We start from the raw sequence: 14,353 nt of genomic DNA, 5'->3' as shown, positions 1-14,353 counted from the left end.
TCATTGATTTCCAAGCTTGCACCAGATTTAGCAGGCTTTTGTTGTGTGTGGCTGGTACCAGTTACCAGAGGATTTGTACTGTGTGTTGGAAGAAGAGCCAGCCCTAAAAGCTGTTACAGACAACAGATACAGAAAAGATCCATTCCAGACTGCATCTCAGCTGCTGAACAACTGGATGTGAAGCTGTCATATCCTTTTAGATGATAGACTGATAATAAGCTTCTTTTGATCCGCCTGGAGCACGGAGAATTACCTTCAGTGCCTGCCTCTGACTGGCAGGGGGAGGCCTGAATGCAGTTTGTTTGTAATTCACTAGGAGTTCAAGGGAAAACTGTTTCCATTATTAAAACACAATTTTAGCAAGAAATTAGAACTTTGCTATTTAGCACACTGATTCCTTTCTTAGTTTTTGAGTTATTTTTCTGTTTATAATGTTTTATCGTCGAGTAGACAATAACTACCCTGCACCGTCTGGAATGGTAAAGCATATGCATAGGTCACAGTAGCTCCCCAAAACTCATGCTAGCGAAAGACAAAGGCTCTGCTGCAGTTACCAGCAGGGAATTGCTTTTGATTTGGAACTAACGTTCTGCTTATATACTGACTGGGAGGAGGGAACAAGGACATGCACAACCAAGTTATTGGAAAAAATACACGGTCACTGGAACCACCTTAGAGGTACCTGCCCCAGGACATAAACAAGTAAAGGGGTAACTGCAATTAGGAGAAATATATAGCTGTTGGTTTTTTTTTCTTTTTTCCCCTAGCAGCGATATGCAAAGAGCAATGGGCAGCTCGTGAGCTTGGAAGGATTTTTTGGAAGACGGAACAAAGACCTAAGTCCATTTGCTAGGTGGACCACAAAATCTTTGCTGTTGATTTTGAGACAGGAATAAAGCCATATAAACTGCTTTTTAAAAACTGGATCTTTAAAAATTCTCTGTATTGGCTCTGACCTTGGTTTGGAGCGTTTAACTGAGAGTTCTCGTGTTCTGGGATGTATTTTCATATGTATGGAAGGCAAGGAGGGTGTATTTTGCCTCGACTCATATGGTGAGTTCTTCAATAACTGCTGAGACGCAAAACTGAATTCATGCAGTCTTTGCTACCTGAAAGCACAGAGTCTGACTGGGGCCACATATCCAGGACAGAGTAAGACCAACAAAGTAGTTGTCCTTACTCCTGCACTTCTCTACCCCTTCCCAAAGAAAGAACTCCACTGAAAGAACTTCCCAGAGAAAGAGCTCACCTGCTGAAACTGGTGGGTCCATGCTGAGATGGAAACACTTCATGAGGAGAATGGACTGAAGTCAGAACTTGTGTTCAAATATGTTCAAGTTTCTAGCACGATTTAGGTCTAAATAATGGATCCATTTTCTGGGCTTCTGAGCCTTAGACACAGAAACTGGAATCCGCATCCTCACCGTGCCTTGCACACGTTAAGCCTCCCAGCACTGATCCAGATAATAGCAAAGAGTCACCATCTGGCTGGATTTTACGGTTTGATGAAGTGCTCAGTTTTAAGGCAAGCACGTGTCTGGCACCTGGGGACCATGGAGCCCTGATCCCAGTTCTGGCACAGTCTTTCTGTGGCCCTGGGCAAGTCACGTCCTCTTCAGAGGCGGGAATTCATCAAGTGCCCCGTGGCCCTGCTGAAATGGCAACGGGCTGTAAAACAATCCTCAGCTCCAATGGGAGGAGAGGCCTGGCTGGAGGGGGCTCTCAGCAGCGTTCAGCCAGCTCAGTGCCACAGCTCCAGAGGTGCCTGTGCTGGGACACGGCTGAGGAGGGTCCTGTGGGTCACGTGGGAGGGCTGCAAGCCAGGAAGGTTGTTTCAAGGCTTGTGCTCCATCACATTAGGGCCATCCTTGTCCTCAGGAGTCTCAAGGCAGAGAAAGTACAGATACATTTTCAGCCCCTGTAGTTTGGTTTTACAGCTCTGTGATGCCAACTATTCTTGCCATCAGGCTTTACAGGTGTGGTCTGAGCAGGGCTTCCAAATCCATTTTCAGACACACAGTACAATTCATTACATTGTTATCACTAACCAGTGAAATATGCTCCAGTCTTCATAGGCTTTTAATTATGAGGTACTCCCATTTTGCTATAAACCACAGATATTTTTCTATTTACCATTAGAAAACATGAGAAAAGACAGTGATTTCTCATCATCATGGGTCTGTATTTTTCCTTGGTTTTCCTCTCTGTTTAAGCAACAAGTCAGAAGTCCAAAGAATTAAAAGCTCTCTTTGCTGCACACTGAACCTTCTTTGTAATGAAGATACAGACATTGCAAACAAACCCAATTATGCTTAGTGGGAGCTCTTTACTTTCCACACCTTAAAATTATTACATCTCAGTATGCCCAAATTTCATAATATATCCTCTTTGAAAGCCAAAATTGGCCAGTCTGGTTTCATTTTTCTTTCTAGTTTGTCTTTCTAGTTTCTATGTTTAGATACATTTACCTTAAAGAAAAAAAAAGTAAAAAACTAGTAAGGGTTATGTAAATGATTTGAAGTGAAGCTGTTTTCCTGAACCCTAAACAAATGACCTACCTTGCTCACAGTTCCAGAACAGCCAAAAGCCCTGTACTTTGCTCTGCCCCACTGCATCCTGCAGCCCAGCCTCAGCTTCATTCTGTTTCTCACAGCCAAACAGTAGGGCTGGACATGCACAGTATTCAACAGGGTACACAGCTTCTAATCCTTTATCTGCAAAGTAAATGGCAACTTAAACATACCATATGGAGTTAGGTATCTTTTCTATCGCAGCACACACCTCTAGCTCATATCAGAAAGTGGACTGTATTCAGCATTTCAGCTGGGACTAATGCTCGTGACCTTCATGCCGAATAGCATTTCTAGAAAGCTTGTCCTGGACACTATATACAGGGAATAAAGAAGCTGCAATGGAATTAAAACTTCATGGTAGTTTTCTGGCCACAGCTCCGTATGGTAGAGCCTTCAGATTTTGTCAAGTGTTGTTCAGAATATTGTATGTAATTCAGCAGTTAGACAGAGTCATGGCAGGGTTGATTTGGGCAAGTGTAGCTACGGCTGTACAGCCGCGAGCTGACATAAGACCTCTTTGTGAAGGCATTCATGGTATAAAAAGGGGGGGAGGGGAGATTGTCTGGGAAGATAATTCAAAGGGCTGCAAAGATGAGGCTCACCAGAGGAAAGTAGTGTGACAGCTCTGGGGTTCTGAGAATGTATTTTACCTCATCAGTCCATGCAGTGTGATTTTTCCTGACTGCAGTAAGATTCCTTCCTTCAATTGCCACTTTGACCAACCATATTCTAGGAATCCATAGTGGTTTGTTCTGTTTCTGCTGCTGGTTTCGTAATGCTTATTCCACTGCCAAGAGATTACTTGCAGGTGTCTATTATGAGGGAACTTAGGCAGCATCTTAGAGAAAGATAAAACTTAAAAATCAGAGTTTCAACTCAAATTTGCACTCAAATAAGCCTCCTGTGTATGTACAGGCTTAGGTTAGGCAGCAGTCATGTGTAAATTGAACTGATGTAGTTATTATAAGATTAGTTGATAGTGAGTGATCCCCATTTACTGCCAGACATGTCTCATTTCTACGTTCTACTGGATCCATCATTCTTAAAGTTGCCCCTTTCTTCCTAAACTTCAGCTATTACAGAGGATTTCCTTCAGCCTCACAAAACCATTCATTCCCATGCTTTCACCGGCTTGAGGTAAACCAGCTGCAAGGTTCCCCCTCAAGTTCACACACAGACCTGCTCTCTCAAAGGGGTTACTCGTGAGCACACTCCTTTGCTCCTCCTCTATCTCTGCTGTATCTGCTTAAATTTTCACAAGTGTAATTGTTCACATTGCACAGTCTTTCATGTCCTGTAGCTCCAGCCACCCAACGTGGGAGACCACTTAAGAGAGGACCAGCAAGCAAGAATCCTCAGCGAGGTTTCCCTGGTGCAGGCCAGTACGAAGCCTTAGAGGCTCACTCCCTCTGCTGGTGCTCCCGAGCGGCAGCTGGGCCATCTCAGGCACCAAAGCACAGGTTGTTCAGTTGGTTGGGGCTTTTGGTTAACCTCTTCCTCCAGTTCGAAGCAGTCACTCTTTTACAACTCTTTGTAAATAACCCTGAGCTATTCAGATTCTGGTAGAAGTGCTTCTAGAGCTTTTCCAATCCATATGTGCTGTGTTGACATCTGTGTCGTCATTAGTCCAGTTGCAAATAAAAAGGAAAAAAAAAAAGGAAAAAAAGTGAAGAAAAGTAGAATCTATTTCTTCAGACTTGATTTTTAAGCCGAAACACAAAACTACTATTTCAAGCATTTTGGTGGAAGCTTAAAAAGCAAGCCTACTCAGGCTGATGCTCATCTGTGCTCCTTAAGCAGCTAAGAGAACAGCAGCAACAAGACTGCATGAACAGTGTCAGGATCAACAGGATCAGCAGGATCAGCACGCACAATTCAGCCATATGAGGAGACAAAGAGCAACTCAGGACTTTCAGATGACAGGCAGTGTTCTGTATCCTCACTGATCCAGAGTGCTGCTTTGCACTGAAGCACACGAACATGCACAGACCTCATGTGGACTTCAGTGGGACTACTCCTTTGCTTAAAGAGTTAACAGCATGCTTTGCTGAGTAAGGGCTCAAGTGAGTTTAGGGTACTAAGTTACTCTTAGTTCATCCACTGCTTTAGTTCTAGGCCTTAGATCTCATGAAAAAATTCAGCTGTTCCCTTTCTAAATCCTTTCAGGTCATTCAAACCTGCTTCACTGTCAGTGAAGGATTTCTTGTTCTTCGTATGCTTAGTTTTGTTCTTAAGAAGTAGTTATGCCCATATATTAAAAAAGTTCTACAGTCCTATGACAGCATACATCATTACTAGTGTTTGCAGCCCATCTTTTCAGGACTTTGAGCCAGTGTATTATCAAATCTACTACACTCCGTAGAAACTGAACGGGTATCTGTAAGCTGTATTATGCACGTGCTACGTGTGCAGTCACCTCCTCCCTTGAACTTCATGCAAACTGAGTACATTCAGCTGAAAGCAGATTACCTGCACAATCACACCATTGCTTGCATAGAAATGCACCTGCACATTGAAATTTCACTCAGAATGTCTGATATCAAGTTCCTGAGAAAGCAGTTTAATTTCTCTAAGCTTGACACTACTTAAGAAAATTTCAACGCTTTAACAAAATGCTATAGGAAGAGGAAAATGGTTTAGACATTACAAGGCTTTACCATCCTCACACAACTATCAACATATTCAGCCAGCATTATTTAAAATGTTTATTAATCTTTCATATTACACTGGTCTGGAAAACATTTTTAACCTCTATGAATAAGATGTGTATTTAGCTCAGCTTGAGCCCTAGTCCAGCAAAGAACTTTTCAAAAGCAAGCATGGGATTGTCTGAAGTAATCCAAATGCTTTGCTGGATCATGGTCTTATTCCACAATTCCCACATGTCCTGTTCACGACTAATCAAGGCTTTTGGAACTGCTCCTAGTGCATTTTGCTGACAGACTCTTTCATGTCAATTTAAAAATGGGGAGGATACGTAAGAAAGATTTCTTACTGTCTTGCACCTCCCTTCTACCCACTCAGGTTTTAGAGTTATTCCTGTTCACCAAAAAACCTCCCAGTTGTATATGCTGGATTTCAATTCTTAAGGTACGTTTTTCTATCTTTTTCATCTTGTTCATTCATTGTACTTAGCTAGTTTTAGCCTAGGTATGATGTTCATTGACTGCAGTTCTTGGAATAAAAGTTTACAGGCATAAGGTATGCGCAGGGAAGACACATGACACGACGATTTGCAGTAGTGGCACCTAGGGAAACAAATAAAAAGAAAGTCAGAGTTGGTCCATAAATGAATTTCTGCAGGAAACAATTGTCATTAGCCACTGGTTTCTTTGTCCACCTGCATTTAAACAGTGGCCTCAGTCCTAGGAAGCGCAAAGTGCTTGAGACACATTTTAGCATTTAAGTAAGTCATAACTTTAAGCCCTTAAATAATCTGACTGAAGCCAACAGCAGCTTAATGTTAAACTTGCACTTGGAGGACAATCACAATGCTCGGGAGCTGAGCAGGACTGACTTCTACTTCTTCACCACTCACATAACTGTCAACACAAATTCAGCACTGCTTAACGACAGAAAGGAGGTGAACAAAGCTAAGTGTTTCTGAAAAAATGGTTAATGGTCTGGTTTCTGTCATATATAGGTCACAAAAAGAAGATGCAGGAAGAAAGAAGGTTCTTTATACACAATTTCACCCTATAATATCTCAAATAATTTCACTTTTCAGAAAAGAGGCACCTCTCATCTTACATCTGTGTGAATAGCCAAAGTTTTAGTCAAGTTAGAAAACCAGTATAACTGCTTTAACACACATTCTTTGTGCTCTTTGCTCAAATAATGATCTTAAAATTCTGGAGGAAAGGGATTTTTTGTCATATAAACTTGACTACATAAGGAATATATAGGCTAGTCACTCAGTCATCTATCCAGTACTGGGACTCAAGTTCAGTGGTGGTAGAAACTGTTTAAACTATTTAATTTCTTACTCTGTGCATACACAAAGAAAATTAAATATATTTCTTATAAATATAATTTTCCAACCACCCTAGTTCCTCATTCTTCTGTGTATTTCATCTTTTGGTTTTGGAGAGTTGCAAAACCCAGTTCTTTGGGAAGGGAGAGTGACTAAGTACTTCCTAATGGTCTAAAAAAGCTCTTCTTTTGTTCCTGTGTTTCAAATTCATATTCCTGGTATAAAGTCATAATAGTCTGAAGATCCAATTAAGGAAGAATTAGCAAAACTTCTACAAGCTTCTGAGGTACAGAATGAGGCTGAGAGTCAGCATCTACAATAAAGCCAGTGCTTAGTCTTGTTTCTGTTACCAGTGAACAACCTGACCTAGAGCATGTGGAAGTCAGTGGGGTCAGGTCCAATGGTAAAGTTCTTGGTTATGAGGGTTGGCATTAGTCTTCCAGTTACTTTTTCAGAGTCTGCTAGTTCTTGTACAAACAGACTTTAAGAGCATGTCAAAGAGCTGGTTATTTTCCAAGAAAACTGTAGTTGCCTTGACTTTCACATGTTTTTTTTTTTCTTTTTTTTTTTAAACCAAGAAAACTTTTAACCAATGGTACAGAAGTCTAAATTACATTTCTGCAGTTTGTGATGAGGAATTAAGCTTTATTTATTCCCAGTAATTGCTTTAGCTTTGTCTAAATCTGACTATAGGCAGTAAGAAGGTAATAGACTGAATTAGGTGTTTCCCTGGAACATGCTCTCTCCTGTAGACACTGTTAGGTAAGGGAAATGTTAGCAGGCCTTTAAAACAGAATAGACCTCAACTGCAGGTTTATTGCTGGACTGTTCTCCCAGTCCATATTTATAGGGATAGGTATATTTTTATGGTGGGAGGAAGTGATCTAAACAGGAGTTGTTCTCCGATGACAACAAGCAAGCAGTTGTTCTCAATAGGAACAGCCTTGCAAGCTTTGGAAGCCTGACGAGATACAACTCTTCTGCTGTGAGATGTTTGGCATCTGATTAGAGCTCCTAGAGACTGAGGAGCACAGACCACTCACTACACCATTCTGGGCCTGCGTTGTACTTTGATGGGGACCACCCAGAAAGTTTAAGGTGCAGTAAGCACAAAACTCTGTCAAACAGAGATCACAGAAACAAGTACTTGAAAGGCCATTTGGTACTAGAATTGATACTAAACTGGTTAGGAAAAGGCAACTGTATCAAGGCTGAATCTGAACCAGGAATAAAATTTTTCTTCATGTATTTGTTAAAATGCTCACAGTCAGAGTAACTCCTCAAAGTATCATCAAAAAAGGACCAAATTCTGCTCGTTGCATTCAGTGGAGTTCTGCCCCCGAGCATCTGTACAACAGCAAAGTTGGAAAATTTGCATAAAACCAGTACATCATAGTAAGTTTCAACTGCATTTTCTACAGGGACAAACTCTGTCACTGCCACAACAGCCTCCTTCCTCTGCAAAAATACCAGTTCAGGCCCCAACACTGATCTGCCCTTACTGTCTTGCAGAAAAACATAACCAGTGGCTAGTCCTTGTCTGAGAGGAAAGGCTCATCTTCCTTAAGACATGCACTCTTAATGCTAGCCATTTAGAAACAATGTTTCTAAAAGGTTTCTTGCAGCAATGTCTTATTAATGCCAGAGTCACTGAAAAGGCCTGTTTGGAAGTTTCCCTTAATGACTTGGTCTCTACTGTGATGCTCATTATAGGGCCACTTGCTTCAGCTACTGGTAGACACAGCATACAATTTAGCAGAAACTTTCTCTTATTGATTACTCTCACACATCAGACAGCTTTTCACAGAAAAAGATTGCAAGAATGTCTGGCTCTGTCTGAGACAGTAGTTTCTTTCACAGTTATTTAAGGAGTTACTAAGCTTTGCTACAAACTTCAAAAAAAAAATAAAATGTATTGACAACACCTTAAAAATAAAATGTAATATTACTCCTAAAGTTCAAATTCCTAATTTTCTTCAAGGCACCCTCACTTCCTGTGGGCTCTGAAAATCTTCAAGGACTGCTCTGAAAGTCAAGGTCTTATTAAAAAAATAATTGAGCTGTATCTGCATGCAAGTTTCTTTTTAAGGCAACACTTTACACTGGTAGAAGTGGTTGGTTGTTTGACTTACAGCATGTCTCTCCTTTCACACAATTTCCTTCAACTATTATTTGCATTGTAGTAGTTTTAACAGATCTGGATCAGAAAAAGGCCTCAGTTCTTAGATGCAGTGAACACACACTCAAGCAAAACAGGACTCTCAAAAAGAGTTATTGCACAAAAGCCAGCAGGGCCACGCCCAACTAAAAATCACCAACCACAACAGGATGCACAGAGTAGGTCTCATCTCGCCTCTGGATTACACATGTGTTTACCCACCTCTGTCTGAACTTCTGCTCCACAAGGAGCAGAACTGCTGCTGTTAGCAGACAAATATGGTGCTTGATTTCTGGCCACACGCTTAGAAGAACGGTCTGATCAAGGGCAGAAAGAGTAGCTGTCACTTTTACACACCTACAAACTGAGAACACACTTTACTTTCCTACTTCATTATATCATGGAAAAATCACTCTTGAAGCACTAAAGTGAATAAAGTCCAATTTCCTGCTTCTCCCAATAGATTGATATTGATATCCAAGATGTGGCAAGTTTCCAACAATGTTCTTTTGAGGTTTTAGAAATCAATCTTTCTCCTGCTCTTTCAAACTCTCCATCTTTCCCTGTCCTAAATATTAAAGTAACTTGTAAATTGAACTCGCACCATTTATTTTTTCCTCCCTTAGTCATGGGATTCCAGGTCACCTGTTTTCACAAAGCTTGCAAGAACATTGTATCTCAAATTCCCATCAGTCTCATAAGTCTGTTTTTCTGCCTGGCTAAAACAAAACCAAGCTAAAGCAAAATGTTCCCCTCACCTCTAAAGAACATAACCAGAAGTTTGTCTATCTTCTCATAATAGTGGTGTATTTTCAGCATGCTACAAGGCAACTTTAAATCTAGCATCTCAAAACTCCTGAAAAGATGGCTAAAGCAAAGCACACAGTGCTACAAATCATGAGCTCCACACAGCTTTGACATCCAGTTTTACGCTTCTCTTACATGAAAAAAGTTTGATTGTTGGAGATAAACTCAGTACTGGTTTAGGTCTCAGATTAAGACAGCAAAACCATTAGGTAGTCTAGAGAGAAGCTGCTTAGGGACAATGCAGGTGGGCAAAGCCATCTGAATTTTCAAACAGATGCTTATCTCTCAAGTTCCAACATGGGATTGGTGCACTTGTCTGATGCTTCGAAGAGGAACTCCTTATTTTACAAGACTACAAAGCAAAAGGCATTTGGGAGGGACAGAGCACATGCATGGTATGATGAACTCCACAACTAGAGAACAAGAAAGAAGGGGATGTTGCTTTCTTCTCCTATTCTTGTGTGCCCACCGTCTCTCTTCAGCCTTGTGAGGTTTGACAAGTGATTGTACTAAGAAGGTGTGCAACCAGCCTAGCTAGTCACCTCTTTTCTGATGGCAGAAATGTCAAGTACATTGACACAGTGATTTTCCCCTTTATGAAAAACAGATGATATAATTGGGCATTTGATAATCCCTTGCAAGGATGGGATGGAAGTCAGCAGACAGACTGAAAGGAACATTTCCCACAAGCACAGCTGGATCCACGGCTGTGGATGGGAATACCTGTGCTCCCACAACAGAAGAGATCCCTGGGCCATTGATTACACACTCAAACTAGTACTAACTTCAATCAGACCACAACACAGAACCATCCCCTGTCAACAATCTTCCAAATACCAATTTAGAACATTGACACTCCTGTGATTAAGATGCATAGGACTGTTAATTGGTGTATGTGAGCACTTGAAAACGGAGAAGCACTATGACCAAGGAGAAAGTTCTGTTGCACAGAGGCATATTTACTGTGTAGCACTTGACAACTTACCAGCCAGAGTACCCCAGCAAGCCACACTGTCCACAAACATCCACTTCAAAGGCATCACTTGAAATCATCAGTCTCTCCAATAGAAGCATGCTGGCTCCATAACCTATCAAACAATCCCGTTCCATCTCCCCAAGACGTAAACCGCCATCACGGGATCGACCTTCAGTGGGTTGCCTTTGAAATAAATATTTGAAAAAACGTAGTAAGTATTCCAGAACATACATTCTATCACTCTAGGAATGACTGTCTTCAAACTGCAGGAAGAGTACAAGATCAATGGACAACTGCAGTCTACAAACCAGAGCTGCTGATCTCACAAATGTATTGCTCCTGCACCAGCAATATGATGTAGTTTAGTTCTGTGAACAGCAACTGCAGCATCAGGCCACAACTCTTCACCTCACAGAATGCAGCTGAGTCAGTGAGAACAAGAGATAGAACAGTAGCCAAGACAATCAGGACACAGATCTGGCATTCTTTTTTGATGAGATATTCATTATAGTTCGTAGCTGAATAATGAATCAATATTCACCAGCTAACAAATCAATCATCAACCTAATGTTTCAGCTGAACTACAGCTAAACCTAAATTCTTAAAATAAAAATGTTTCTGATCTGGGAGAGAATACCAAAATAAATCAGCAAACAAGTAGTACACATATTGTTAACTCATTATGAAATCCTACTCTTTTTATTTTTTAAGTAACATTTATCTAGTTTGGGTTTTTTTTTTTTTCATGTCTGATGGCTAATAGATTGATTTTTATATTGTATAGGTTCCTGGTTTTCTAGTTCCTCAACACAAGTCAAACTCTTATTTATTGTTTGGGAAGATTCCCTATCCTTATAGTGCTAGAGGAAAGTTTTAACAAAGCAATGTAAGTACACACTAAAGATGTTGAGGTAAAAAGGTAAGGTACAATATATTATTTAACATTAAGACTGCTTAAGCCATTTTTTTGTTGGACACAGTCAAAACTTTTAACACCTTGTTTGTCATACTGCAATTTTGTACAGTATCAGTTCTACTCTCATGTACTAGCACAATGCTGTGACACTTAAGTTGTAAATATCAGAGCAAACTATGAGGCAAAACCAATCCTAAATTCCTGAAGCACTATTATATTAAGCACATTTATTATATATTTATTAAATATTTCAATCTTCATATATTTCCTGAAACATGACAGCAAGGAGAAGAAATTTAAAAAAATGTTACTGAGGTTTAACTGCTCAATGAAACCTCCTGTTTCCGGGCTGTTTCCGATGCCTGTAGCACTGCACTTCACCCAGAATATTCAATGACAGATCTGGCCTGTAACTTTTGGAGTATATTTTGTTAATATTATTTCAAACAACTGAATTTTTGAAGACACTAAAAAAAAGGCTTTGCCAACTTATTGCAACTCAGAGAAATGGATTTATAAAAGTTTTCAATATCTAATAATCTTTCGTAACAAATAAAAAATACATCTAATTACCAGACCAAAATATCTTCTAAAGATATAAGTTGTATTTGTTTTTAGGGAGAAGTAGTTTCTCTTACTTCGACCACACTGGAACTTTAAAACTAATCTGCTTGTAATTCAAATCATCTTTTTCATTCATATAACCTTCTGTTTTTCCCACTGTTGGGAGAATGGATAGAAGTTGTTTACATCCTGATTAAACTCTGCAGGGCCCCCTCCCCAGAGGATGGCACCATCACTGTTCAGATGTGTTTTAAAGGACTAACCCTGTGGTGAATGCAGTTTCTCTTCTGAAGTCCCAAGAGGCAGATTTTAAAAGCAGTTTGGACCTCCAATGATACAGGCATTTGCTACAGTGCTAGAAGTGCCCGACTTCTTTTTACAAACTGACTTTTACAATATTATTTAATGCATAAGCCTACTTTTAGAAGTTTCACCAGGTGCTGTTCCACAGGATAAAATGGCAAAATAGCTTTATAAACGTGAGCACAAATAAAGCCTCAATTCAACTGTGGGAGGATAAAACCTCTTGAAAAACTATGGTGCCTCAGCTCCATGGGTTGATATGCCGTGGGTTTTCCAACAGATACAGGATGAAGATTTCTAAGGCTGATAAAATCCCATTAAAAAATACAAAAAGGCCTCCCCCCAAAAAACCAACCTGAACCTTAAGCTTTTTTATGTTTCACTCCCACTGCCAGTATGACCTCATTAAAAGAAAAGAAAACAAAAACCTTCCTACCTAAAAAATATTTTTTCTAAAGTATCAAAAATTTCAATATTGAGACTGGGCCTTTGAAAGAAGTCTATCTTCTGCTTCCTAAGTCTATTAGATTCTTCTTCCAGCTCACATGAGTTTGAAAATTCCTCACAACCAAAAGTTGTTGATTATGTTTAAACAGTATTTATAAAGCATTTGAGCTTCCTCTTTCCCTCTATACACACGTACACTGCAGCTGTTGCCCTGGGCAACTAACTTCTTTCTTTATTCTAAATATAACATCAGAAAACAAAGCAGACTCTTGAAAACAAAATTGGGAATATAATTTAAAAGAGGTATTTTTAATATTAAGAAAAAAGGGTAAGTTCTTAAAATCCTTAAATGCTAAATAAAATACAGTGACTCTTTAAATAAAAAATAAGGCCAAGTGATCTTCATTCTACTTAACTGCTGCCTTTAGAAAAAAGCATAAAACAATTAACTTCAGTGTTTTTAAGCACATTTAGAATTCAATTGCACTAATTCTGGATTTTCTGCAAGAACAGTGGGTTCAGCTTAATGGTCTTATTCCTTATTTCATTGGTCAGTGGGGAGAAATAAGTCTACCCCCATGAATAAAAGTAGGCCTTGTAGGTCTCAGCAGATCTCCCTTGTGCCTGTTAGGGAAAACCAGTGGCTAATTCGAAATGGAGTAGTTGGCTGAAACACTGATGTCCAAGAAGTGGAGTATTACCTAAAAAACACTGCCTGAAGCAGGAGGGAGTACTGTCCTCTGCCAGCCCCAGAGCACAGAGAGGAGCCCTGACCTGTGTGATCACATTGCTCCCCTGCAGTATGACAGGAACTGGCTCTGACAATGCCCATCAGAACAACCATACATGTAGAAAGCTTATATTGCTCTCTTGTAAGAAAAACTAAAAGCAGCTTATCTATTAAAAAGATTTAGCAGGACTGGGTACCTGGGTAACACCATATATAGAACTATGTTATAAATTAATTGTAAACTACTCATGGCATTGAAATTAAGTATTGCGGTTCATTTAACAAGTACCAATTCAGGGGCAACATCCTTGTGGGTTTTGACTGTGCTGACAAAAAGTGTTGCTTTGCAATTCTACAAAGTCTTGTTTTAATCAGGACAATAGCTAGAATCAGTGATGTTCAAGAAGCTCAAGTCTTCTGCCTTATTCCAGATGGAAATATAGCTTTGCTCTGTCAGTTAAGGTACATTTGATATATAATAAAATGCTTTTCAAGACAGTGACAGCCAAATTCCACACTGGAAGCTGTTACAGGATTACTTCTGAAATCAAAAAAGAATGTTAGATGCAATCTACTTTCCAGGAAGTGCAATGGATGATAAAACAATAGTGAGTATGAAAGCTGGCAAAGCAGACTTTCTCTGCAGAGGCAGTAGCAAATAACAAAAGTTTAATTAGTTGAGGAGAAAAAAGAAAATTCCTAAAAGACTAGTCAAGAGGCAGCATAAATTGAGCATCCACTAGCTTTCCTGAAAGTCAGATAAAGAGCTGGAGTTACACAGTATGATGCTACAGACTGGAACAAAGAATTTGCAGAAAGTAAGGGGTGGGGGAAATAACACCACTTTCATCTTTACATATAAACATTACGCTGACTTGGAATTTAGGTTTCATTTAAATTCAGGAC

General features: G+C 39.8%; 1 protein-coding gene across 1 annotated transcript in view; it reads right to left on the bottom strand.

Moving 5' to 3' along the window:
- Window positions 1-5,264: 5,264 nt before the first annotated feature.
- POLR3B (RNA polymerase III subunit B) overlaps window positions 5,265-14,353 on the bottom strand; it is a 75,161-nt gene continuing 66,072 nt past the window's right edge. The window contains exons 27-28 of the mRNA XM_064654867.1: window positions 10,497-10,670; window positions 5,265-5,821 (exon numbers count right to left, since the gene is read on the bottom strand). Of these exons, the coding sequence (XP_064510937.1) occupies window positions 5,692-5,821; window positions 10,497-10,670 (304 nt within the window). The 3' untranslated portion in view covers window positions 5,265-5,691. The remainder of the gene's footprint in view (window positions 5,822-10,496; window positions 10,671-14,353) is intronic.

The sequence above is a fragment of the Pseudopipra pipra genome, chromosome 5 (genome assembly GCF_036250125.1).
Source record: "Pseudopipra pipra isolate bDixPip1 chromosome 5, bDixPip1.hap1, whole genome shotgun sequence".
Classification (NCBI taxonomy): Eukaryota; Metazoa; Chordata; class Aves; order Passeriformes; family Pipridae; genus Pseudopipra; species Pseudopipra pipra.
Note: the sequence above shows the minus strand (reverse complement) of the source record. Positions and strands in the feature narration are given on the sequence as shown.